The 27,965-nt window shown below is 41.0% G+C and overlaps 1 protein-coding gene across 3 annotated transcripts in view; it reads left to right on the top strand.

Moving 5' to 3' along the window:
- The window catches only part of ASB3 (ankyrin repeat and SOCS box containing 3), a 279,122-nt gene that overhangs the window by 138,344 nt on the left and 112,813 nt on the right, over positions 1-27,965 (top strand). For all 3 annotated transcript variants that reach the window (XM_089676464.1, XM_089676462.1, XM_089676463.1), the window contains exons 6-7: positions 22,376-22,553; positions 25,497-25,694. In XM_089676464.1, coding sequence (XP_089532590.1) covers positions 22,376-22,553; positions 25,497-25,694 — 376 coding nt within the window. The remainder of the gene's footprint in view (positions 1-22,375; positions 22,554-25,496; positions 25,695-27,965) is intronic.

Genomic DNA, 27,965 nt, shown 5'->3' with positions numbered 1-27,965 from the left:
ACCTCGTACATAGTTACATTGGTCCAAGCTGGACCAATGTATCTATATATAAAATACCCATAACTGGATTTATTTTTTAACGTCTGTTTTTTTACATGAAAATCTTTTCATTTTGTATTTCAATGATTTTTATTAGTTTATAAACATTTAAAAAAAACAGGAGCAACAAGACACGCCCACGCAGAGGCCATCAATTGCACATAAAAAAAATAAAGAAAACCGTGCTCTAACACCAACAAAGCAAAAATGTGCCCGCGCAGGGGCTATCAATGGCACATAAATGACTAAAACATTGGTATAACATCAACAGTAACTCAAACTAAAGGCAGCAATCCACCACCACACCAAAAAACAGAAATAGAAAAGTGTTGGATTTTTGACACATATAATACTTCTTTAGTGTCTTGAGGCGATTATGAATGAAAGAGCCGTTGAAATAAAAAGTAAAGTGTGGTTTTATTCTATCACACAATGGCTTAAAATAACAATGTAAAGCGTATCATGAACAGTTCCATGTAGATAAAACCAGAAATATCAAGCAGAAGTTTAGAGATAAGTCACCATTATTGTCATGGCTGTCTGGCCATGTGCATGTTTGTCCTTCATGTGGTCTTGTCTTGTTCAACGTAGCTGAGTCCGAGCAAGAAGAAGGAAGTGACGTTAATGACTATTTCTTGTCTTACAGAACGCATCTGTTCCAGCTTCTCAGAATGTTCTTATGCGTGTCTGTTTGGACAGACGTGTGTGTGTGTGATTGTGTATGAATGTGAGCCTGTGTGTCCAATTTAGACTGTCCCTTAACCTCCCTGGAGGTATTCCCGAGTGTAGCTCGGGGTAAAGTTTCAGTACCACAAGCGGTAACCCCGAGCTACACTCAGGAATACCCTGCAGTGCTGCTCCGGGATCCCTCGATCACTTACCTTGTCCTGCGCTCCCGCGATGTCCCTCCTGCAGTGTCCCATGTATTGTCCTCCGGCTGATGCCGGCATCAGTCATCTGGGTTCCGTCCCCTGCGAGCGTCGGGACGTACGGGGGACGGAACGGCAGGAAATTTGAAAATGACAAAAAGTGACATTCACTAAAATCACATAGTATAACATTCCTGTATCAAACCATTTCACATACATTTTGTCCCGAGTGCTTTGTCCTGCGCCCTGCCTGCATTTTTACTGTTCTTTCTGCCTGGAAACTGAGAAATGTCCATGGCGTCCAAAAAGCGTCCCTTTAGGTCAAAAGCGGTTTTAGACCAGCTAGAGAACAGCGATAGTAAATTAGAACCACTTGCAGAATTGAGTGATAATGATTCGTGGGGGAAATTCGTCATCAGACACTGAAAACGATTTTGCGACTTTCCTCAGTGATGTGCGAACTTGGCGCTATATTTCAAATTTCAGTGTTTTTGGTTTGATTATATTATTGAATTAAATGTATTATTATATTATTATTATTTTTTATCATTATTTATTAAATTATAATGTATGATTTCGTGTTTCAAGTTTTATCCTACCCGGGATGTTTACTAGACTCTTGTTCGGACAGATTTCAGTGAGTTATTCCTAAAAATTACAGGCCTACAATAAAAAAAATACATATTTCCATGCAAAAAAATGTACCACTTTGAGCACAGAAATATGGACATAATCAGGCCGCTGGGGAGGTTAAGGTGATTTTATAAAGCAAGTAAGCGTCATAACTTGTGATCTTGGGAACTTATATGGAAATCAATACTGCTTAGCAGAGCAATTTCATAGAAGGGAGGGGACGCTACATATCTGGCCGTTTGATTGACAGGTACATATGTGATGTCCATAATAAGCTGGTGATGTAACATCAGCTACTCATTTAAATGATAATATAAATTAAGAACGTATCTTTACAACATTACAATAATGTATAATCATTAATCTACATATGTAACAATATTACCAACTTATAAATCAAACTAAATACACACAGATTCTATTAAAATACAGATACTATTAAAATACATTTTATTACTGAAGAAATAAATATCATCGGCTTAAGGCGACCATTCAAACATTTTAATATTTATGATTAATCATAAAAACCAAATATTTTGCAAGCTCTCCATCAATATAATATACTGTAAGTGCCGAATTATAAATTTGATATCATTAATTTTCTTCAAAAAGGAAGGAGTGAAAATCTTTTCATTTTGAAACCGTGTTCCCATAAGGAAAATAAAGTATGTTTTCAGACTATTGCATAGTTGCTGTATTTACTAGATAGTGTTAGCTCACTGAATGAGATCACCTGTTGCCTGGAATGGCTTTTTAGGATCCATACATGCAGTGATTTGCTTTCGCTGTATTTGCATTTCATACATATTTTATGTTAAGGCGTTGCAAACTATACATCCAAAATGGTTTATGGTTACAGGTGGCACCATTAACGCGGTTATAAAGGTACTTTAGGTTGTACATAAATGAAAATCCTCTTTGTCTGCTAATTTGCTAATTTACATAAATACATATTCATGTGAACACCCGTCTACAAAATATATATTGTATGATCCTAATTGTGCTGAATGTTGTGTGTATTCCCCCGTCAACTCCTTTCCAATAAAGCATTCCCATGGCAAGTTAATGCTTTCAATTTGCAGATTACCCAGATCTCTACATGCAATATATTGCTCATACATGAAGTCATATTTCACTGTCATGCTCCTTTAAGGCTCCATTTATGAGCATGAGTTATAACACTGTCATGTGTAAAACTTATTATCCCCGAATAAAGATTAAAACGGAACCATAAGGACGCTGAATTGTTTTGAATATCGTCCGCGCAGAAGCCATGTTTCCTATTCCTGGGAAAAACTCCCATTTTTCAAAACCAGCTGGCCTGTATAATTAACAATTGGGCAGCGCGCGGAGGGCACGCCGCCCTGCGAGCCAGCCAAACCTCTGTTCTTCATAAACACTTTGGCAATTTGCGCACGAGTGAACGTTCGCACTCTTATTCTGTTGACACAAAAAATTGCTATGTATTTTATTGATCAGCATTGTTGAAACTACGTGGCTGCCATCCAGGTGCGCATCACCATTATTCCTGGGCTCAGAGCAAACTGAGATAAGGCCGAGAGGCTGAGAGTCCAGATTAGGGGGCTTATTTGCTAACGGGGATATTTGCATACAACTAGAATATCAATTTAGCATGTGATCAGAATGTACAGTTTGATTTCGTTCTTCCTTTTGAACTGGAATACTGTGCACCTTACTGTAAGCGTAACTATGTATATTGTGATTTTTGCTAGCTATGTGGCCATTAACCACTTGTTCGTCAACAGATTTACCTCCCTTCCTGACCAGGCCATTTTTTGCAATACAGCGCTGCTTTACTTTATTTGGCAATTGCGCAGTCATGCAACACTGCACACAAATGAAATTTATGTCCCTTTTTTCCACAAATGGAGCTTTCTTTCTGTGGTATTTGATCACCTATGTGTTTTTTATTTTTTGCGCTATAAAAAAAAAGACCGACAATTTTGAGAAAAAAAACAATATTTTTTACTTTTTGGCTATTAAACATGTCCAGTATATAAAAAAAAATTGAAGCCTCCCCACTTCCACATATGCAGACATTTCGGTTTCGGTTTGTTTTTCGGCCACATGCATTATGATTTTTCTGTTTCGGCACCAGAATTTTCATTTCGGAGCGCCACTAGTTTACGTGAAAGTTATAGCATCTACAAATGGCGGTATATATACTGGAATTGTTTTTTTTAATACTAGTAATGGCAGCGATCAGCGACTAATAGCGGGACTGTGGCGGGCATTCTCACACTGGGGGGGGGGACTGACTTCCCCAGTGACATTAATACAGTGATCAGTGCTAATAAAAAGCACCTGCACTGTACTAATGACACTGGGCAGGAAGGGGTTAACATCTGGGGCGATCAAAGGGTTAACGGTGTGCTGTTTTCCAGTGTCTGCTATGCAGAGCAATCCAAAGCAGTGTGCAGGAGCTGACAGGGGGGATATCTGTATTGTTTACATACAGACCTCTCCCCCAACAGTGATACTCGACGATCGCCAGGTGCCAGCGGGGAATTACCACCCGGGACTCGATTTTGAAGCAGAGAGATTTTGAAGTAAATTAATATAATTGTGCATGCAGCAGGGCTACAGGTAACTTTTTCTTTTCCCTGGGGTCCAGTCTTGGGGAGATTAATGAGGTGGCACACTGTGCGCACCATGGAGAGTTGTGGTGTTGCAATGCATCATATGCCACAGCCTTTGTACCCACAAAACATGCTTTAAGGTGGTTTTAATACCTTACATATACCCAGTAAAGTGACTAGCCTCAGGTAATACACAGAGATGGAACAAATCCTTCTACATAAGCCGTACCTGTTTATCTGCAGTCCTTTCTCCTCTACAGAATTTACACAGCATTTAAGTTTCAGCGGGCAGGGGATCTGATGTCACACATTGCGCCACATAAAAGGTGAACTGAGTGTAATCTGAGACCTGAGTGGTGGGAATGGATTGGCCTCCCGCTACATAGTGTTATAGGGAAACTTGCACCGCCAAGGCTATCAATCATAGGCAGTGTGCAGGACCTCCCGTCCTTCATCCCCCTGGATCCCTTAGTGTCAACATCACCTGTAATTAGTGACCCATTCAGATAGCAGAGAAATGAGGAAGGAGACACAAATCACATTAGTTGCTTTGGATTGAAGGCAAGTGCACTCTATAGAAGGATATGCTTTGTTCATTTTTCATTTCAGAGATTAAAACCACTTTAGTTAATGTTCCACAAGCGAAGGCGTAACAGACACGTACAAACCTCTAGAGAGGGGATACTCCCAAGGTGTTCTGGGCAGAGCTGTACTGGGGACAGCAAGGTTCCTTCAACCACAAGCTGGTTTTAATACAAATAAGGGTGACCAAAGACCTCCTACTAGACGCATGATTTGCAAATGTGATTTTGAAGGTGATCTGTCCCAACCCTCTCTGCTGCCTGACACGAAGTTGCTGGTCTAGCGGAAGGGGGGCAGCAAGGTGGGCCAAAGTCCCCAGATTTTTCCTGTTGGTGGTCTGTGACAATCAGAGGGAAGAGCAGGATGTCGGGGGTGCAGTGTGGAGCCATTCCACCCACCATCCCCTTTCCTGCCTCCCCACACATACACAGCTTTCTTGTGTCTCTCGTTGGATGATTTCCTCAGCTTCCCATATTTTTTTTTCTCTCATCCAGTTCTCTGCCTGGCAATGGTTTCCATGGGTTGGAGGAAGTTCCAAGCCACACTTCCTCCTCCCTCTCTCCCCTCAAGTGGCAGGTTCAGTGGGCAGGGTCGCCTGGACACTGATGCAACCAAAGTCATCCCTCTTATTTCACCCAACGGCCTGTCAATATCTTTGCTGGGGAGGAGGAGTAACTTTAACTATCACGTACCTGGTGACAGAGGCCAATGGAGAGAGGGCTTCCCTTGCGGCTAGGTTCCAGAATCCCCTGAAGGTGGGACAGCAGGAGTCAGGCCCAGAGTAGCACAGGTTGCCTGTGTGAGTGCTTGTTTGGTGGTCCACCCAGGAGCACGGCTGATGCGCTGAGATGGGGTCTGCAATCAGGGGGTGTCTGTGCGAGGTATGCAGGTCTTCCAGTGAACAGAGGATCACAGGATAACCAGTTTGAGCCAAGGTCAGATGCCAGGTGGGGATCGGAGCAGACATAGTCAAAAGGGATAGCTGAGATCATACACAGAGAGCAGGAGAGGAGATCCTTTAGACAAGCTGGGGTCAGGTCGGGGTTAAACAGAGCAGACAGGTCCAGGAGCAAGCCGAGTCGTTAACAGCAAATCACAAGTCAGGATAGCAAGGGAACGAAGGTACTAGGGAGCCAGAGATCAATCAGCACCTGAGAGTAGTGCAGGGCTTCCTTATAAAGGCCGTTTGGTCGCCAAATTTGAGCTGATGTGAACTTCTGCGGCCATGCAAGGCACTGGCAGGGTGCCAGGTCTCCTAACACCTCTGCCAAGGACAGAGCCCTGACATGTTTTTTCCCTGACAAAGCCACGTGGTTGGTGGCGTAACACGTGGGGGCGGAGCCTAGTGATGTCATTGCCGTCTTTTTACGGAGCGGGAGTTTTAAATTACAAATCGATCTGTTACTGCTTCTATCATGTGAGTGACACTCTGGAACTATTTTATGTGAAATTAAAACAGTATTACACTATGGGAGATGTCCTCTGTTCTTTCTAAATGTGGAGCTAAGCTGAGAAGAGTCCCGTTTATACTGTCATTGAAGGGGTGCCTGTCATCAGCTCTCTGCTGCCATCTCTGAGCATCTTTTTGGAATTACCATGCTTGGTTGACCTGTATTCATTTATGGGTCCACGGTAGGAGGTGAGCAGCCATCCATATATATTTTTAGGTGGAGGAACACTATGTCAAGGTGGAGAACTGTGTTTTTTTAAATAGACTTCATTTATCCAGAGCACATCGTATTGATTTTTCACCATTCAATCACTTTATTGATTTTTACCATTTAAGCACTTTATATTTCATATTTTGATTGAACTATCACATTTGAATCTGTTTATGGACTATTATGTTTATATGAGTTTGCACAATTTATGTTAACTTTAACTGTGGCGTAACCAAGAAGGTGCTTGAGCTCTGCAGCTCCCACCATAAAGGGGTCATCAGCTGGACTACAATAGCCTATCTGTTTGGACCCCCATATTCCCCCCTCTTATCTACACCCCTGGGATGTGGTGAATTTTGTTGCCCAAATGAAGTACAGATTATGTCACTGCGCAAAGAAACACAAGTTGCCGCAGTAGCCTATCTGTTTGGACCCCCATATCCCCCCCCCTTATCTACACCCCTGGCATGTGGTGAATTGCGTTGCCCAAAAGAAGTACAGATTATGTCACTGCACAAAGAAACACACGTTGCCGCAGAGAGCTCCAATATTTATGGAATGTACCTTTTTAACCACTTCCTGTCCGGACACTTTTACCCCCTTCCTGTCCAGGCCAATTTTCAGCTTTCAGCGCTATCACACTTTGAATGACAATTGCGCGGTCATGCAACACTGTACCCATATGAATTTATTAGCATTTTTTTGAGACAGATAAAGCTTTATTTTGGTGGTATTTATTCACCACTGGGATTTTAATTTTTTTTTTGCTATGTAAATTAAAAAGTCCAAAAATTTAGAAAAAAAGTGTTTTTCTTATAAAAGTTTGCAAATAAATCATATTTCATCATAATCTTGGCCAAAATGTATTCCGTTATATTTTTAGTAATACAAAAAATAACCCAAATTAGTTTATAACCAAAAATTATAATTTTTTAAAAACATTTTTAACATTTTTTAAATTTATTTTTTATATTATTTTTTATTTATTTATTTTTTTTTACATACTCTCACCGTAGCAGTATAGTTTTACCATGGTGACACTGTACTACTTGTGGGGGGTGATGAAGATTTTTTTTTACACTGATTGCTTTTACACCCATAAAGGATGTAAAAGCAATAATTTCTCATTCTCTCTGGCTGCATTCTTGCAGCCATTGAGAACTACTGTGTGAGCTGTGATTTGTCACATGGTACAAGGCTGTTGTGAATAGCCTTGTACCATGTGACCTCTGTGATCATTCACAGATTTCACACGTAGTAAGCAATGATGTCACAAGTGAGATCTTGCTTGCTACTCTGCATGTGATCACTGATTGGCCAATCAGTGATCACATGATCGGGACCTCGTACAGAGGTTCCGTCCGACGATCGGTGTTCGGATCGCGGTGCTGTGCGCTCCCAGGGAGCGCACAAGCAGGGTGCGGGGAGGCCATTTATAAATGACCACCCGACCCTGCACTGCCACCGTCCGACCGTTTATATGCAACGACCAGACGGGAGGTGGTTAATGTCTGATTTTTGCAACTTGATATTCAGTTTCCATTGGACATCAGTGGGTTAAGCCATTTGTTGGCTTCTTTATATTGCAGATTCCAGTATTGATATTTTCCTGCATAATTTATGTTACCATCGCTGGCATGGGTCACAGCAAAAACATTCCGAATCCTTTATGTATTTTACTTTATAGCAAATTAATTTGGAGAGTAGATAGGGGAATTCTGATGGGAATATATCTACACCATAGTCCTTAGGAGACACAAGAAGCTAGCAAGTGAATGATCTGGACAGCAGCCTTGTGGGTGGTCGTAACCTTTCCAATGTTGGGAGGAATTGCAGTGATGTGATATTTGTATATAGAAATGTCTTTAGGATTGGATTAGAATTGGCAGCTGCTACTCATTTATGTAATACATTCCCTTATAACAGCAAGATATGCTCAACTATTCATATGTCATCCTCGATATTTTCGTGAAATGCATCATTTCACTCCAGCACTTATCACAGCCGCTAATATTTGAATGCAAGCAGCATAATTCAATCTCTGTAGGTTTGCATTAGCTTCTGCCGGTGCAAGCTTGCTTGTGAAACTCCTTTCAATCATACTTGTAGTCATACCTCTCCACATATGCTGCGCTTGCTGGGTTTGCTTAGATCATCCATCATTTATCAGGAGATTAAAAAGAGCTGATTTCTCCACATTGAAATGCTGCTGTGTTCACCGCGTTTGTTCTGGATGCTGCCGGGGTTTGATGTGGCTAAATCCTCTCTATTACCTGTTTATTGTGCACGAGAAACTTTTATAAATAAAGATAATGGATATTGAATGAGAAATCTTTTTATACCCCAGTACTTGGCTGATGACACAGCACCGCGTATTGGGCCAAGAACAACAGGAGGTGTCAGTATGTGGTATATACATCCCCGCAGGGACTTTTTTCCCCTAAATTAGGTTTTCAGCAATATAGAATGTCACCCCTGCTGGGGTTCCACACTCTCATTCCGTTTTAGAAACAGAATGCATAATACTGTGAACACTGCTATTTTTATCACTACATAGATATTTATTACAATAAAATAACAACAGTATATGGAACTTATAGTGCCTTGAAAAAGTATTCATAGCTTTTGAAATTTTCCACATTTTGTCATGTTACAACCAAAGCGTAAATGTATTTTATTGGGATTTTATGTGATAGACCAACACAAAGTAGCACATAATTGTGAAGTGGAAGGAAAATGATAAATGGTTTTCAAAATTTTTTACAAATATGTGGAAAGTGTGGCATGCATTTGTATTCAGCCCCTTTACTCTGATACCCCTAACTAAAATCTATTGGAACCAATTGCCTTTAGAAGTCACCTAACTAGTAAATAGAGTCCACCTGTGTGTCATGTAATCTCAGTATAAATACAGCTGTTCTGTAAAACCCTCAGAGGTTTGTTAGAGAACATTAGTGAACAAACAGCATCATGAAGGAAAATGAACACACCAGACAGGTCAGGGATAAAGTTGTGGAGAAGTTTAAAGCAGGGTTAGGTTATCATTCACGGAGCACTGTTCAATCCATCATCCAAAAATGGGTAGAGTATGGCACAACTGCAAACCTACCAAGACATGGCCATCCAACTAAATTGACTGAGAGCATTAATCAGAGAAGCACCAAAGAAGCCCATGGTAACTCTGAAGGAGCTGCAGAGATCCACAGCTCAGGTGGGAGAATCTGTCCGCAGGACAACTATTAGTCATGCACTCCACAAATCTGGCCTTTATGGAAGAATGGCAAGAAGAAAGCCATTGTTGAAAGAAAGCCAAAGGAAGTCCTGTTTGCAGTTTGCGAGAAGCCATGTGGGGGACACAGCAAACGTATGAAAGAAGGTGCTCTGGTCAGATGAGACCAAAATTGAACTTTTTGGCCTAAAAGCAAAATGCTATGTGTGGCAGAAAACTAACACTGCTCATCACCCTGAACACATCATCCCCACCGTGAAACATGGTGGTGGCAGCATCATGTTGTGGGGATGCTTTTCTTCAGCAGGGACAGGGAAGCTGATCAGAGTTGATGGGAAGATGGATTGAGCCAAATACAGGGATATCTTAGAAGAAAACCCTTTAGAGTCTGCAAACGACTTGAGACTGGGGCGGAGATTCACCTTCCAGCAGGGCAACGAACTTAAATATCCAGCCAGAGCTACAATGGAATGGTTTACATCAAAGCATATTCATGTTGTAGAATGGCCCAGTCAAAGTCCAGACCTAAATCCAATTGAGAAATTTTGAAAACGATTTATCATTTTCCTTCCACTTCACAATTATGTGCCACTCTGTTTTGGTCTATCACATACAATCCCAATAAAATACATTTTAAGTTTTTGGTTGTAGCATAACAAAATGTGGAAAATTTCAAGGGGTATGAATACTTTTTCAAGGCACTATAAGTGCTGATGATTACGTGTTGTGTGGAAGAGTATTTTGTGCCAATAAAGGGATAGGAGACCCGATTTAACCCGATTTTATTTTAATTGAAAATACATTTATTTATTACAATTACTTATATAGCACTGTCAATTTACGTAGTGCTTTACATACTGTATATATTGTAGATTCACATCAGTGCCTGTCCTGAAGGAGCTCACAATCTGAGATCTCTAACTCGCATTCATACATACACATAGCAGGAGCAAATTAACCTACCAGCATGTCTCTGGTATGTTCGAGGAAACCAAAGTAACCAGCAGAAACCCACGCAGGCACAGGGAGAACATGCAAACTCCAGGCAGGTGGTGCCATGGTTGTGTTTTGAACCGACAACCTTAGTGCTGCCAGGTGGAAGTGCTAACCACTTAGCCACACCATCCAAAATGGTTTTATCAGATTGGGAAAATATGGGTGTGGACAATTTAAATCCCATAAAGTCTGAAGTGTTGCGATGACAAGTGTGCATTATTTTGGAACAACCAAAAAATTAGGGTGGGGTATGGGATTGAATCTGTGATTAATTAAAAAAAAAATGAAAACAAGATTCTCTTCATTATTGAACCTGAAAACAAAATTGAAAAATGGACTTGGGACTCCTGTAGGAGGATATGTGGGTAACTTATGATGACTCGGCGCAATTATCGGGTGAGTAAAGTGATTGGGCATACACATTACAGAGGAGGTTCATGCCGTTTGGCATCTTCTCCCAGGGAGCTGGATGACCTTGACTCAGTACTGATATAACATTTTTGTTCTTGGGTTTAGATATATTTTAAGGCCTCGTTCACACAAACGTACGTAAGCGTACACCCGTGCAAGGACACGGGGATACACAGATGTTCCGTGCATCCCTATGAAGGCAGTCCCATTGATGCAAGTTGGCATGCAGCAGCTGCATGGACACAGCCGCTGCTCCCATATTGACAGCTGTGCGGGTGCTTGGCCCCAAGCCTAGACAGTGTGCGATCGGGGCCTTGCTCTTGCATGGCTGTCAGATTGGGAGCAGTGGCTGTGTCCCAGTTGACATGAATGTACTGCCTATATGGGGATGTATGGAACACATGTACATCCCCATGTGGGCAAACATGGCCCTCACAGGGGTGCATGCTTAAGTATTCGAAACACTACACACAGCAGTGTAGCACAAACATCCTTGACGTGTGCTCTTCAAAGACATTTTAATTATAAGGCAATTTATTTTATAAATACAAATATATAAACTCTATATATCCCTACAAAAAAGTTCCACTCTCACCCTTGAAAGTGCAAAATAAAATAAAATAAGACCTTTTCTGTAATCCCTCTAGCACACTCCCATCATCTACCCTCATACATAAAATAATACAATTATTATAATATTGTATATGTATGTATAAGTGTCCAGGCAAAAGTCCACACAAAGTACTCTTCCAAGTGTTGAAAATCAATCCAGTTCGTAGCTTTTCAATCCAAGATACCTCAAAAAAAATAAACTAAATATAGTGCATTATCTTTAAAACAAAACAAAAACACTCCTGACACTTAAAGTGATTCCTCCTAAACCCACACTCCTGAGAAACCAACGCTTCAACTTGTGATTAGTGCAAAAATCCAAAAACAGTGTCACCAATCAAATATAATTAAATACCATTACCCTCTCATGGATAATGAAACTTCACAACCATTCCATGTTAATCCACATCAAACTACTCGTGATCACATGCATCAAATATAAGTAGTGCCACAACTCTTGCAGGATAATATACCATTACCCTCTTTCAATATAAACAGGCATAAGACTCCTTCAGGGTTTATTTTTATGTTACGCCACAGTGACAAAGATTCGTCTTTTAGAATACTTTTTGGTGTATAAAATTTTGGTTGCAAATTACGAAAATAACCTTGTAATTAACCTATTCATACTATTTTATAGAAATCTTATGTTTTTACAGTTTGCAATACCTATTGGCTATGCCGCACATATGAAAACATGGAACTGCTGTTAAAGCACATCCAGTACGCCAAGTACAACTGGAATGTCTGTGGAGATCCGCAAGTAGTAGCTTTGCTGCTTAGAATGAAGCTCGGTTATATCAAGTACTGTTATTACATAAGAAAATGGGCCGTGCAAGAGAGTTACATTACAATTAAAAAAGCAATGGCCATTTCTAATGAATTGAGTTCCAGGACAGAAAAATGTGGCACGTGAATCACTTGTTGACCCAACAAAGATATCTTTGTCTCCCCTTCATATAAAACTCAGACCTATAATGAAAATTTTGTGAAAGCGATGGAAGATGAAGGTTTTGTTATTTGAGGCAAATGTTTCCAAGAATAACTGTTGCCAAGATTAAAGAAGGCAATTTTGTTGGTCGACAGATAAAATACATCATCAATGACAAGCGGTTCGAAGATCTGTTAGTAGGGCCAGGGAAAATCACCTGAAAAACTATCAAGGAGTCATTGAGCACCAAACTACATTCAGCTGGCTTACAGACTTCTTACAGCATACAAGACCGTGAAGTGCAACATGTCACTGAAGATTAATTTTCTGCATTCACCTTTGGACTTCTTTCCCCAAAATCTAGGTGCAGTCAGTGACAAACATAGTGAAAGGTTTCACCAGGACATTGCCACAATGGAAAAGCGCTATCAGGGCTACTGAAATTCATCCATACTGGCTGACTATTGTGGACTCACTGGACAGTCAGTACAAGCTTCATATTCCACAAGATTTCTACACGATGCAGCCATTCTGAAATTATATTTGTGTTCAGTTTGAAGGGATGACTCATAATCACCAAAGGTTTTTCAGAAAGGAAAGCTTTTGAAAAAAAATGTTGTTCAGTGTATTTTGAGATAAGGAATCTCCAAGCCTTGATGTTCTGTGTCTGGTCCCTTTTATATTTCGCTATTGAATTTTAGAGAGGTGAACCTAGGAACAGGTGTCGGTGGCAAAATGGTGGTGTGTCAGAGTGCTTGGGATATTGTTTTTTTGGGGAGTTTGGCCTTTATATACTTTTCAAAATACACAGGTAGGATTTTCAAGAGCTTAACAGAAAAGAAAGTAGTTGGAATAGTATGTAGTGCCTAGGGAGAGACGTTTTCCTACTTGCAATTTATTAGTCAGTTGGGACAGCCATCGTAATAAGACTGTTTACACACAAGCATCAAAAATAGTGCATGGGGAGCACTCTCAGCACTTGACAACCACCCCGTCATGCACCAGGGGTGAAAACATATATTGTACTGAATGGTTCAATACAAACAAGCACATTGCAAAGTGTTTGATTCTGTGCACAATTAGATATTAGGCATTGATGGTATTCCAGTCCATGGCTCCCTTGAGTGACACCAGCTCTCCCAGTGGTAGAATTTCAAAACACATAGCATTGTGCTTCAAGTGCGCATGTATACAAACCTTTATCAGCAGATTTGGTTGTTCTACATGTGTGCTTCCACAATTTAACTGCCAAATGAAATATGCAGGCTTTGTCATGCCAGTTAAAGAGCACTTGTGCCCAGACTATGGACAATAAACTATTTCCATATTCTTAAAAATGCCTCTCTATCTTAAAAAAAATCTTCGAAGATCACAAAAAAGATTTTAGAGTTGGGTTCCAGTCTGTCTCTTAACCGCTTAAAAGCACATGATGTTTTTTACACTAGAGCAGTCATTCTGAAATGTAGAACCCTGGGGTTCCTCCAGTGTTTGCTAGAGGTTCCTTGAGCACTGAACAATGTAACCGGGCAGATCTCCCAATGACTGCCACCGTATGGGAGCACTTCATACACTGACAATTTGTGTATGTGGGCACCTTTCCCATTGACCATGGTGTACAACTACTCTGATGACAGGATTTACAGAAATATATAGTAAAAAAAAGTTTAAAAAAATTAAATGCATAAAAAATAATAATTTTTTGTACATACTGTCATCAATCAGTTTCTCTGATCGCCGCTGCACCAGTCATATAATGACGCTGTACTGCACTGATGACAGGATGTTGAAAAAAAATGTATTTAATTTCTTCATCTTCAAAAATAATGGGACAAAAATTAGAACTTCAAAAATCTTGCCATGCCTCTTACTAAATACCTCAGACTGTCTACTTTCCAAAAAGGGGTCATTTGTTTGTTAATTGTACTGTCCCGGCATTTTAGGTTCTCAAGAAATTAGATAGGCCATCAGTACATCAGGATTGATCAATTTTCAAATATACTTATACCAGTTTGTAGACTATAACTTTCAAGGAATATGATTTACAAAAAAAGTATTGGATATGTTTTATAACATAAAGTAAGAAATAATATTTCTTTTCAAAATGGGGGGGGGGGGGTGTTGTCCATATATTATAAAATGAAAACAAAACGGTGAGCAAATACCTCCAAAAGAAAGCTCTATTTGTGTGAGAAAAAATAATTGAATTTGGGTAAAGTGTTGCATGTTAAAGTGGTGCAATGACAAAAAGCAAAAAATGCCCTGGTCATGAAGGTGGTAAAACCTTTTTCTGGAACTCAATTGGTTAAACATACAAGAGTGAGGAATTATAAGCCACAAAATAAGACGCAGGGAGACATTACGGTTAAGACCTTACCTGGCATAGTTTGGACCTTCAAAGAATATTACTCTGCTCTCTATAATTTAGGAGAACTGCAGAACAGGCTCCCCACTCCTCCCAATAGACCAAACACCTAGCAAACACAGTACATCTTAGCTTCTGGCATGGCTAAACTCTCATCAGATATCATACAAGACTTAGAGACCCCCATTACCTCAGAAGAAAATCTATTAACTCTGGAAATGCTCTGGGTCCAGATAGCTACACTCTAGGAGACGATAAGTCCTTGCAGGACCAATTGACCCACAAATTTGTGATGGCCTGTAACTCACTTAGGGAAAGCCATTCACTCCCGGATGTAACACTACAGGCACACATTGCGGTAAATCCGAAGGCAGGCAAGGACCCTGCTCTGTGCCCAAGACATCACCCTATCCCCCTACTCAATGTAGATTTAAAAATATTAATGAAGATTCTGTCCTCCAAACTTCTACCACGCATCCCTTCTCTCATTCAGCCAGATTAGTCCCGATTCCCGCCCAGTAGGGACAATACCCAATACAATCCATTTTTCTCAAACAAAACACACTTTTTTTTCAGATTTTATTTATAGAAAAAACATTTTTAAAACAGGGAAGTAAGCACACCAAAAAATAAATAAAAATATCAATACATTCAATATTGTCAGATATTTCAAAAATATTCCAGAATCGCCAATATATTATATCAATAGAATATTGAAACTTTCTGTAACAAACCATCCCAACCTACTCAAAACATACCCAACCTCTATTATAAAGCAAAGGTAGGACGTGATCCGTCTATTTTTTTGTTTTGTTATTTTTTTTAATTTTTGAGAGGCATTACGTTGAGCATATGTATATTTTTCAAACATTACATGTTTGTCCATTTCCAGTATCCAATCTCCAAGGGTAGGAGGGTTGGGCAAAACCCAATGAGAGGATATCAACTTGTGTGCCACAAAAAAGTGATCTTGCAGTAGCCACTGCCTGGTTGGGGTCCAGGTTATTAGAAATCATATACCCTAATAAGCAAAGGACAGGGTCTGGATTCAACGCAGAGTCATATTCAGAATTTAACAAAACTAACTCTTTCTGCCAGTAGCAATATCATCTTGGACATGTCCAGAACAGATGTATAAAGGAACCGGGAGATTGAGCAAATTTTACACATTCAGGATTATCTCTCCTGCCTAGCTTATACAGAAATTCAGGAGTATGATCATTCCTATACAGAATGAAGAGCAGGGTCACGCTATGGGTTGGAGATAGTGAACCCAGCTCTGCATTCTGCAGTATCTGATCCCAAATGCCTCCTAGGGCTACTTCAGTGTCTGCCTCCCATCTTTTCCTACATGGGATGGGAGATTTAAGAAGCAGTTTGGATAACAGCCAAATAGATATCTTTGAAATAAGGCCTTAGTCAGAGTTGAGCCTTGAGTCTTTAGAGCGTGCCTTAATTGCAGGTATTGGTAAAACCATCTCTGGTCCAGGGTATAACCGATTCAAAGTTGTTGATTGGTTTTTAGAACCCCTCAGAAGTAAAGTTGTACCAAGGTGGTAATCCCTGCACATTCCCACATAGAAAATCTCTGCAACTGGGCGATTTAATAAAACCCTTTTTTAGTACAGAGCTGTGTAAATCTAGTATACCCCGAAATTCCCAATAGTATTTTAGGACTTCTAGACCTTATATATCAAATGAACTGTGGGGTAAGTAAATTGATTGAAAGGTGGAATAATGGCATCTAGGGCCAACAGGGGATTACAATTATGAAGTAAGAAGTAAAGTATTTTATAGTAGGATTTATGTAAACCATTGTTTTCCCAGCCAGCAAGATGTTGAAATTGGGCTGCCAAAAAGTATACCCAGGGATTTGGTGCCACCAGAGCCCCTTGATAATTTGGATGTTGTAAGAATTCATATTGAATTCTAGCAGGCTTATTACGCTTGAAAATAGTACATTAACTGGGGCATCCATATGATTTTTTAAAAGGTTGCTGCGCCCATCCACAGAGAAACAACTTACGCCACACTTTGCCTTGGGATCTAAATTTCTGAAGTAAAAGTGACACATTTTAAGAAATATATTCCTGGGGATAAAAGGAAACAATTACCCCAAGGTATTTAATTTGTACATCCACCTTAGGCTGTAATGTTGCAGGCGGAAGAGAGCCCTAAAGGTCCAATGGACGTACTATGGATTTATCCCAATTTATTGTAAGGCCAGAGAAAGTGCCAAATTTCTCTAAAACAGACATTGCAGTAGACAGCGATAACCGAGTATCAGCCAGAAACGACAACAAAACACACTCTTTTATCTGCAGACACAGAGAAATCATTTAAGAGAGTGGATCGGGTTTTTCTTCACAATACACTGGATCATATAGGTTTGGGTGAAGGGGTGAAGAAATGGCTGTTTGTACAGTCTTCTTCTCCATCAGCTAAGGTAAAAATGAGTGGCGCCATTTTAGATCCCCTTCACATACACAATGGGACACAGTAGGGGTGCCTGTTGTTACTGCTTATATTTATACTCACTCTGGAACCCTTTTCTGAGAACCATAAGTTCCCAACCCAACATAAAAGGCCTCCACACAAAATGGTGTGACCATAAGTTAGTCGCTTATGCCGACAGTGTCATATTCTTCGTGACTTCCCCCCTGATCTCTTTACACAATTTTCAGGGGAAGCTGAATAGATATGGAGCCCACTTGAACTTTAAAGTGAATTACTCCAAGTTGGAGGCTATGGGTATTGAGATCTCCCCTGACCTCAAGTTTTAGATTTACACCCATTTTAAATTCAAATGGACAGATTCCCATATCCACTATATGGAAATGAATGCTCCTAGTAACCTACGTTGGATTTTTGAACCCAATTTCAGCACTCTAACCCGAACTATCTACCTTGTCTTCCAGCGATGGGGCAGGGAAATTTTCAGCTGGTTTGGACAAAATAGTATTATCAAAATGACCATGATGCCAATTCTGTATTTACTCCAGACTCTTTCAATGAAACTCTACCAGGTTTCGGAAAGACCTGTGAACCAGATTCCTAATGTCCATCTGGGCTAGTAAACCAGTGACACTAAGGAGGTCAGTCCTGTCCCTCCCCAAGGAAAAAGGGGGATCGTGTTTCCTGACCTGGTGAAAAATCATGAGGCAACCTATTTGACCAGAGTGGTTGAGTGGGGAAACGGTTTGCATTTGAGCAAGCTTCCCATAGCAGGCCTTCCTTGACTTCCAGACAAATCAATCCCAGCACACATTAAACAACAACCACTTATAGGGGCCACGTTGTAGACAGCACGGATGGTTTTCCGATCTCCTCTTTCTCCTAGTCCTATGTTTCCTATATTAGGCTCAGTAGACTTTAAACATAGCTGGGATGATCCCCAATTTAATGCCCTTATCTAACGGGACCTTCCAGTTGTTACACTTCTCCTTTATTCACTGCCCCATGAAAAATCAAGGAGAGGAGCATAAATTCTCAAATAGTTTAGATTTCTTGTGTCGTGCCCATATGGGGGCTTATCTGTACACTCTACCTGATGAATATATAAAGCTGAGAAAAATGTTGAGCAAACATGTCTTGACAGAATACCGGAAAGGCATTTTCTATTGCGGCTTTATCAGGGGCGAACTGACCATTTGGAAACTCGGGCACTGCCCGAGGGCCCGGGGTCAGCAGGGGGCCCCATGAGATGCCCCTGGTACCTTTTTCATAGGCTTTTTTGAGTTTGGGCAAGGACACAGGGGCCCCATGATCCGCTATTGTCTGGGGGCCCCATGAGTTGTCAGTCCGCCCCTGGGCTTTATGCTTCGTTAGTGGAGACAGGAACCCCACAAGATCTCCCATTCAACAGCCTTGGGAAGCAGATCTAAAAACTACTTTCTCTCAACCACAAAAAGATAAGACAATTCTTTTTGCGCATAAAGCCTCCATTACTCTTGTTTCCTCCCTCACTCCAAAGACATGCTGGTAGGTTAATTGGATCCTGCCTAAATTGGCCCTAGTATGTGTATGTATGAATGTGAGTTAGGGGACCTTAGATTGTACGCCCCTTGAGGGTTAGGGACTGATGTGAACGTACAATATATATATATATATATATATATATATCTATAAAACTTTGTGTAAATTGATGGTGCTATACAAGTACTTGTGATAATAATAGCATGCAAGTACCAGGAGAGAGGCTAACAGATCTCAACTTGATGCTATAAGACCCCTGTAGGCCTTCAATACATGTTCCCGCAGGTCTTTAACAAGTGCCTGAAGTCAGAAAGCATCTAAAGCATCTTGTTGCATATCTTCTTGGACTGTCCAAAGCTCCCTGAGTTTTAGGATATGATAAAACACACAACTAAAACTCTTACAGGTGTGTTTCTTGAAGAAAATTCTGCAGCGTACTTATTACATGATACTCCCTCGTCTAAAAATAAATATAAACACTCCCTTGTAAAACATCTCTAAATGCGGCCAAAGCCTGCATCCCAGCAATGTGAAAGCAGCCATGACCCCCTACAAAAACGCTCTGGCGTATTGTTATTGAAGAAATCCAACAAATGGAAAATCTGATTATAGCCATGAAAAATTAAGAGTACTGACAGACTTGGATGCCATATTTCTTCTAAAAGGATCAAACACCCTTGGCTTCCCAAAAGATAATTGGGATATACTTTACTACTTCCAGGATATAACACTGTGGCTTGCTAAAGCAGATGGGGAGAGATGAACCCCTCTTTTCTTCCCATTTCTCTACTGCTTTTTTCTCTTTTTTCTTTTACTCCCATTTGGTTTGTAGCTTTTACAATAAATATCAAAACATTGCACGAGAAGCGGTGGTCAGTAGGTTGGCTCTTAGCGGTTGAGGTTACCATGAACAGGTTATGGAATTCATACATCTGACATTACATTAGGCTTTGCAAGCCTTAGTGGCTTACTTGTACTTGAGACTACATTATTGGTGATACTATGATACTTGGTATTGGTGATATTATGTTTGCTTATCATTCTCTACTGACAGTTTTCAGAAATAAAGAATTAAAAGAAAAACAAACAGCAGTTACTGTTCGTATGCTCTCCATTGTTAAATGTTTTATATAATCCGGAGCTCCCAGATAGTTTGTCCTACCCACAAATGAGCCCTTGGGCAATTAATGGCATATTTCAACTCCATCATTTGATCAATCCGGTCAATCCAGGATTCGGTCATTTGAGGAGATTAGGGCGTGGAAATCCACAATACTTGTATCAGCAAGATACAGGTATTTACAGATATTTACAGATACAGCAAGATACAGGTATTTACATTTCCGTCATTTCTTCCATTCCTTGAAGTCCTCTTTAACGCTAGATCGCCCCACAGATTTCAAGAGGATAGCTATTAAAGGTCCCTCCCAACAACATCTTATCACCTCTTTATATAAACTACTTCTCAATAAAGATTCTCCTATTGATAGTCCTCATCGTTATATGAAAAGATGAGGGTGAACTCCAATGCTCAATTTCTTTCAAATGTTGGCAGGTGATATGGAATTCTATTGCTAAGACCTCTCGTTGTGTATACAACGTATACAGAATATTGATGTATTGGTACAAGACCCCGGTAGTGCTTCATGCGATTACCCCAAGTGTGTCTGACGAGTGCTGGAGGTGCATGGGAGGAGTAGGCACCTTGGGCACATCTTTTGGTTTTGTCCACAGATTGCGGGTTATTGGGCTATGATTAGAAAGGTCTTGAAGCAAGTACTCAGTGTTACCCTACCCCTACATTATCTTTTGGGGCTACCCTTTAGGGGTATCTCTAAGCAATCGAAGAGGTTAGGAATGCATATACTGACAGCCGCTAGAAGGGTGATACCACGACTCCGGAAATGTTCCCACGCTAAATTTTCTTTCTTAAGAGAAATCTCTGAAATCAGGGAAATGGAATATCTTACAGCTCTAGTGGGTGACTACTCAGGTCACTTTTGCTCTATTTGGGAGCTATGGGATCATTCTCCCTTTGGTAGACTTCCTTCCTCTCTCTCCCCCCCCCCCATTATATAATCTAGACACCTTTCCAGGTAACGTACCTTTGACAAATAATGTAACCCAACGATGTGCAGGTTTATGTCGATATATGCCTTTGTATTGTGCAGATTACCATGCTGTCTATTTATGTTCATATTTCTTCTGTTTTTGTTTTCTTTTATACTGATGGTGATTTTCTTTTATTGCAACATTTACACCCAAAGTGTTGTAACTATGTTCTGAAAAAAAATAAAAATGAGCACTGGCTCTTAATAAAAATTTACAATATTAAAAAAACAAAAAGAAACTAAAGGTTCTAAACCAGGGCTCTCCCAACCCCTTTGTACATGGGTCACATCTTTAGATTTTACAGATACTCGGGGGCTGAATAAAATCAGTTATATAAAGTAATGAAGAAAACAGAATTGAATGAATGAGTGTGCTCCAAGAGCTAACTTCACATCAGAAGCCCTCCATCACAACAAAAGACCCCCTGTCACGTCAGAGCCCCCCCTTCCTTTCATATCATAGTCTCCCGTTCACATTAGTGCCCACCTTACACATTGGAATCAAGGTGCTCATCAGAGTCCTGTGCTGGGGTCTGCAGAGGGATGATTGGCGGGGTGTGTGTGTGTGGAATGGGGGGGGGGGGGGTAGCAGAGAATAACTGATCTGAATGCTCAGGCTGTACACTAAGTCTGAGGCAGGGGCGGACTGACCATTGGAGAACTCGGGCACTGCCTGGGGTCAGTAGGGGGCCCCATGAGGTGTCCCTGGTACCTTTCATAGGCTTTTTTGGGTGTGGTTTGAGTGTGGGCGAGGACACAGGGGCCCCATGATCCCCTATTGCCCGGGGGCCCCATGAGTTGTCAGTCTGCCCCTCGTCTGAGGATACAGTCTGAAGATCTGCCACTGAAGTTAGAATGGGCCAGATAAAATCTTATAGTGGGCCACATATGGCCCGAGGGCAATAGGTTGGATACCCCCTTCTAAATCTTACTGTTATGTCCAAAACTAAAATAGTACACTTGAGCACAGAGCTGACGGTGGATATACAGAGGCAAACAGTACAGCAGAGCCCCCCCCCCCCCGGGAATTGTAAAAAGTGTTTTTATTTTTCAATGGATCTTTTGTTTAGTGGTGGGAAATCCACAGCAGAAAACACGTTGTATATATTTGTGAATACATTTTGCAGCTCTCCTGCATAAACCAGCATTTTATTTAGCTGGCCCTTTAATTCCTTGTTTGATGGGTATGTACAATCTTCGTTTTTGCAGTTTAGTAAGTAAACTAATGCAAAAGTTGGAAAAAAAATTTGATGTTGCCATATGCTTAGCGTGGCTGCCTCATTAAAACAGCAATATTTGTTCATCAAGCTAATTTTCCAAAGATTTGCAAATGCCTTTCTATTAAAAGCTCTATTATGTGTCAGGTGCTGATGTCAACTGCCAAGCCAAGGACAAGGCAACTCCATTATTCATCGCCGCTCAGGAAGGCCATGAGAAATGCACAGAGCTGTTACTGAGCAAGGGAGCCGATCCAAACCTCTACTGCAATGACGAGGCCTGGCAGCTGCCAATACACGCAGCTGCACAAATGGGCCGCAGCAAGTAAGTTGTCTGATATTTGGGTTTAATTAAAGAGTTTAGCAATCACATAAGGTAATTAGAAATTTTGATTGTTTCCAGTAAAACTGTAATTTCTACTACATTCTGGCTAAATATTTTTTAATAGATCTGAATCATTTGGGGTGTTGTAACAGGCACATGTGTTGCACCATGTTAATAGGTATTTAATGATGGAAGCATTTTCATTTTTGGCAAAGGGGTCTACAAATTACATTTAGGTATCATAGATGAGACAGACTGGGGCAAAAAAAAAAAGAGAAGATTAAAATGGAAAGGGCATTTAATACTCTGTGTAAAAAAAAAACAGAGCAAGAAAACGGTGATAGTGCATTTATTTTCGTTATCCTTTGCTGTAACTTAGAAAATACTATATCACATAGCAGGGCCAAACTATCTGTTTGTTATTTATATGACGAAGCTGAACTCCAAGCATGTATAACAGGTGCACATTAATACAGCATTAAAGTGGAACTGCACTTAAAATCCAAAGTTCCTCTCATCCTCCTCCTCCCTCTCCTTCCTTTGCCATTTATTTATTTATTTCAGGTACTTATACAGCGCCGTCAATTTACGCAGCGCTTTACATATATATTATACATTCACATCAGTCCCTAACCCTCAAGGGGCGTACAATCTAAGGTCATTTTTTTTTTCTTGGAGCGATTACCTATTTCTGGCAGGTACCCGCTCTCACTTCTGCTTATCTCACCTAGGTGAGAAGAGCAGAAGAAGTTCAGCCATCAACTGCCCCACCTCCCTGTCAGCAACCTCTAGGGAACTTCACAGGAGACAGTGGGACCATTCAGAAAGAGCAGCGTGTCTTGCGCATGCACAGTGTGCAGCCGACTTTGAGGGAAGTCACAGCCTGCTTCCTGCAGTGAAGATGGTGGTACTGAGGACCCAAAGCACGGTGAAGAACTGGCTCTGGTAATGACAGCGCTGGATCCCTGGGCTGGTGAATACCTGTTAATTAAAAAGCAGCAGTTACAGTATTTTTAACTGCTGATTTTTTTTTTACCGACTGGGGTTCCTCTTTACATTAATTTTTTAAAATGTAAGCAGTGTCTGAATTTGACCTAGTATCGGTCTCTTGCATTCCCTGTAGAGAAGAGCTCAGGGAAGGGAAGAGAGGAGTAGCACAAGGAGCCATTCCAGGATTAGGCATTAGCTCATCAGTATGCTGTTCCTCCTTGCACTGTCTAGCTGTAAATTTCTTAGCCCTTCTAGAAAAAAATGCTCTTTATCACTGGCTACACCTGAGCAGCCTTTTTATCAGTATATCATTTCTATTTTATTTTTTTTTTGTATCTGAACACAGGTGTATTGTTTTCTATGGGCACATGCATACAGCTGCATAAAGATCTGACATTGTGTTCAGACCTGTAAAATCAAAATAGAAAAATCTGCATTTACGATCCTGCGCATGACCTTTTCCGTATTTTTAGCTGCATGCATGTACTGTAAATGTTTGTGCTAACATTCACATGTGTACAGCACAAAAAAAGTGCATGTGAAAATAAAAAAACACAAAAAAATTCACTTAAGGGTGTGTCTCTAATCCACCTCCTGAAGTTGTTGGACCTTACTCTCAACCTCTGGGATGCAAGGCACACTCATGGGCAACCTAGCCAATGGTCTGTCAGACCCCTCTTTTCATGGTCAACCGAAACTGACCACCGAGTACTAGGTGAGGGGCTCTCCTGAAGAGACTCTTTGGTTCAGGGAAGGAAGAAACCTGATTTGTGCAAGAAGGAACAGGATGAGCACTGCCAGAGCATTACAACATGACCTCCAGCAGACCACTGTTGCAAAACAGACTTCATGAGGGTGGCCTAAGGACCCGACGTCCTCTATTGGTGTCCTGTGCTCACTCGCCGGCAGCATAGAGCTCGATAGCCATTTGCCATTGAACACCAGAATTACCATGTCCGCCACTGGCACCCTGTGCTTTTCACAGATGAGAGCAGGTTTACCCTGAGCACATGTGACAGACATGAAAGGGTCTGGAGAAGCTGTGGAGAATTATGCTGCCTGTAACATCGTTCACCATGACCGTTTTGGTGGTGGGTCAGTGATGGTCTGGGGAGACATATCCATGGAGGGATGCACAGACCTCTACAGGCTAGACAATGGCACCCTGACTGCCATTAGGTATGGGGATGAAATCCTTGGTCCCATTGTCAGACCCTATGCTGGTGCAGTGGGTCCTGGGTTCCTCCTGGTGCACAACAATGCCCGGCTTCATGTGGGGAGAGTATGCAGACAGTTCCTGGAGGATGAAGAAATTGATACCATTGAATGGCCCCCACGCTCGCCTGACCTAAATCCAATAGAACACCTCTGGGATATCATGATTCAATCCATCCGACTCTGCCAGGTTGCACCTCACACTGTCCAGGAACTCAGTTATGCTCTGGTCCAATCTGGGAGGAAATCCCCCAGGACACCATCCATAGTCTCATTAGGAGCCTCCCCCGACATTGTCAGGCATGCATACAAGCACGTGGGGGCCATACAAACTACTGAGGACCATTCTGAGTTGCTGCAATGACATTAAAGCAAAATGGACTAGCCTGCTGCATCATTTTTTTTAACTTTGATTTTTGGGGTGTCTTTGAATTCAGTCCTCTGTAGGTTGATAATTTTAATTTCCATCAAACAATGGGGCATCCTTATGCAGGCCATAGACGGGTCGTTTATCGGGCGAATAAACGGCCCGTCTATGGCCAGCCTTATGTCCTAACACATTACCCAGTCCATATCACTATAGATATCCAGCATGACATTTTTCCCCAGATCTGATATGTTTTCAAAGTGTTCCTTTAATTCTTTTGAGCTGTGTACACTAGATTTTTAGTTAGACCAAACAATAGGGCTTTGTTGGACAATAATAATTACTTTATGTTTTTGGACATGTGATTACAGGATTCTGGACATGCTGATAACAGTGACTGATCGTGTTTGTGACACAGGGAAGAGTCAAGTCAGTCCAGTGTATTCTGCAGTCTATGGAGGACACAAGGAATGCTTGGAGATGTTACTGGCTAGAGGTTACAGCCCGGAGGCTCAGGAGTGCCCAGTGTTTGAATGTCGATCCCCAATGTGTATGGCTATTCAGAAAGGGTATGGCACTTATTTTTATGTTTCACTTTCTTCTTAAATAATATATGCACATTAAACCAGATACAGCTCTCCTTTCTTGCCCACCTTCTTCACCAGAGGCCCTTGCTTATGTCTGCCCAGTAGTCTCCCATAGACTTCTACGAGATTATCTCCTGTCTTAAACCTCGAGGTGTAGCCCCATAGAGGTCCATCAGGACCTACTGCTCAGATGCAGCCAGTGTTTCGAAAATTTTTGAGTTGGGATGTAAACTAATGGTGGCACCCAGATCAAGACTAAAATGCATCTGGGGATGGGGGAAGGTGAACTAGTTTAGGGAAGGAGATCAAAAATGATATCTGCAATTATCTTTCATTATAGTGTCAATACATACAAGTGAAACTCGAAAAATTAGAATATCGTGCAAAAGTTCATTTATTTCAGTAATGCAACTTAAAAGGTGAAACTATAATATGAGATAGACTCATTACATGCAAAGCAAGATAGTTCAAGCCGTGATTTGTCATCATTGTGATGATTATGTATACTGTTTATCAGGCAGATTTGTTCTTATATGGGATGTCATCTGCTGTGAAAGCTGTCAACTGCAAGCAGACAGTATACAGTGGGTATAGAAAAGAATCACCCCCCTTTAAAATAATCACGTTTTGTTGCTTTGCATCCTGAAATGAGGACAGACACAGTTTTTGTTTTATCCAGCTGTATTTACTCAGTGCAACTTATAACATCCAAGTGCAAGATAGAGCCCCATGTTCAAAAACAGAATCACTGGTTTGGAAAAAGAATCACCCCCTTTTAAAAATGACTTGTAAACTCAATCTGGTGTAGTTAATCACCTTCTCAATGGCACAGAAAGCCATTTGACTTTCAGCTGTGATCATTTTGATTAGCTTTGCATGAAAAGAGCTTTTCTGGAGCATTTCAGTCCCTGGTAGTGCAACTGAAGCAAGCAATCAACTATGGGTGGCAAGTCACTGTCAAAAGATTTTCAGGATAAAATTGTGGACGGGCACATGTCAGGAGATGGATACAACAAAAATTCAAAGGCTTCATCAATGCCTAGAAGCACAGTGAAGTCTATTATTAAGAAGTAGAAGGTATTTGGTACAACACAGACCTTCCCTGGATCAGGACGTTGCTTCAAACTGGATGAAAGAGCCAGGAGGAAACTGGTCAGAAAGGATACCAAGAGGCCTGCAGCAACTGTGAAGCAGTTGCAGGAATAGATGACAAAGAGTGGTCATTGTGTGCATGTGACAACAATATCACAATTCCTCCACAAGTGTGACTTGTATGGGAGGGTTGCAAGAAAATAGCCGCTCCTCAAGAAAGGCCACATGCAGTCACCACTGAGCTTTGCCAAAACGCACCTTGAAGATTCTGAGGCCACATGGAAAAAGGTGTTCTGCTCAGATGAGACTAAAATTGAATGATTTGGCCTCAACACTAAATGATATGTCTGGTGGAAATCCAGTACAGCTCACTCTCCAAATAACATGTACAGTAAACAATAGAGGTGGTAATATCCTGTTATGGGGGTTCTCTGCAGCAGGGACTGGAGCATTTGTCAGGATAGAAGGAAAAATTGATGGGGCAAACTACCGTCAAATTTATGAGGAAAATCTGCTGCCCTCTGCTAGAACGTTGTCAATGGGAAGAAGATTTGCCTTCGAACATGTCAATGACCCACAGCACGCAGAAAGAATGAGCACACAGTGGTTGGAGGAGAAAAGGGTGAATGCCCTTGTATGGTCTAGTCAGAGCCCAGACTTAAACCCCATTGAAAATCTGCAGAATGACTTGAAGACTGCAGTCCATAAATGGTTACCTTCAGATTTAACTGAACTAGAGCAGTTCTGCAAAGAAGAGCGGGCAAATATTGCAAAGTCTAGATGTGCAAAGTTAGTGGAGACATAATCCCAACAGACTAAAGGCTGGAATTAAAGCAAAAGGAGGTTCAACAAAATACTGACACAAGGGGGGATCCTTTTTCAACTTTTACAATTTTTTTTTCTGACATGCTGGTGTTATATCGTTCACTTGGATGTTATAAGTTTCACTGAGTAAATGCAGCTGGATAAAACAAAAACTGTGTCTGTCTTTATTTCAGGCTGGAAAGTAACAAAATGTGATTATTTTAAAGGGGCTGATTCTTTTCTATACCCACTATATGTCTGACAGGGTTTTCATTGGAGTTGCATAAGTAGAACATAGGTACTTGTCAAGTAGAAATGAACAGGCCTCACATTAATGGCAACACTGATGTAAAACCA

Source organism: Staurois parvus, unplaced genomic scaffold, assembly GCF_062004578.1.
Source record: "Staurois parvus isolate SC_StPar_1 unplaced genomic scaffold, SC_StPar_1.0 ptg000169l, whole genome shotgun sequence".
NCBI lineage: Eukaryota > Metazoa > Chordata > Amphibia > Anura > Ranidae > Staurois > Staurois parvus.
Note: the sequence above shows the minus strand (reverse complement) of the source record. Positions and strands in the feature narration are given on the sequence as shown.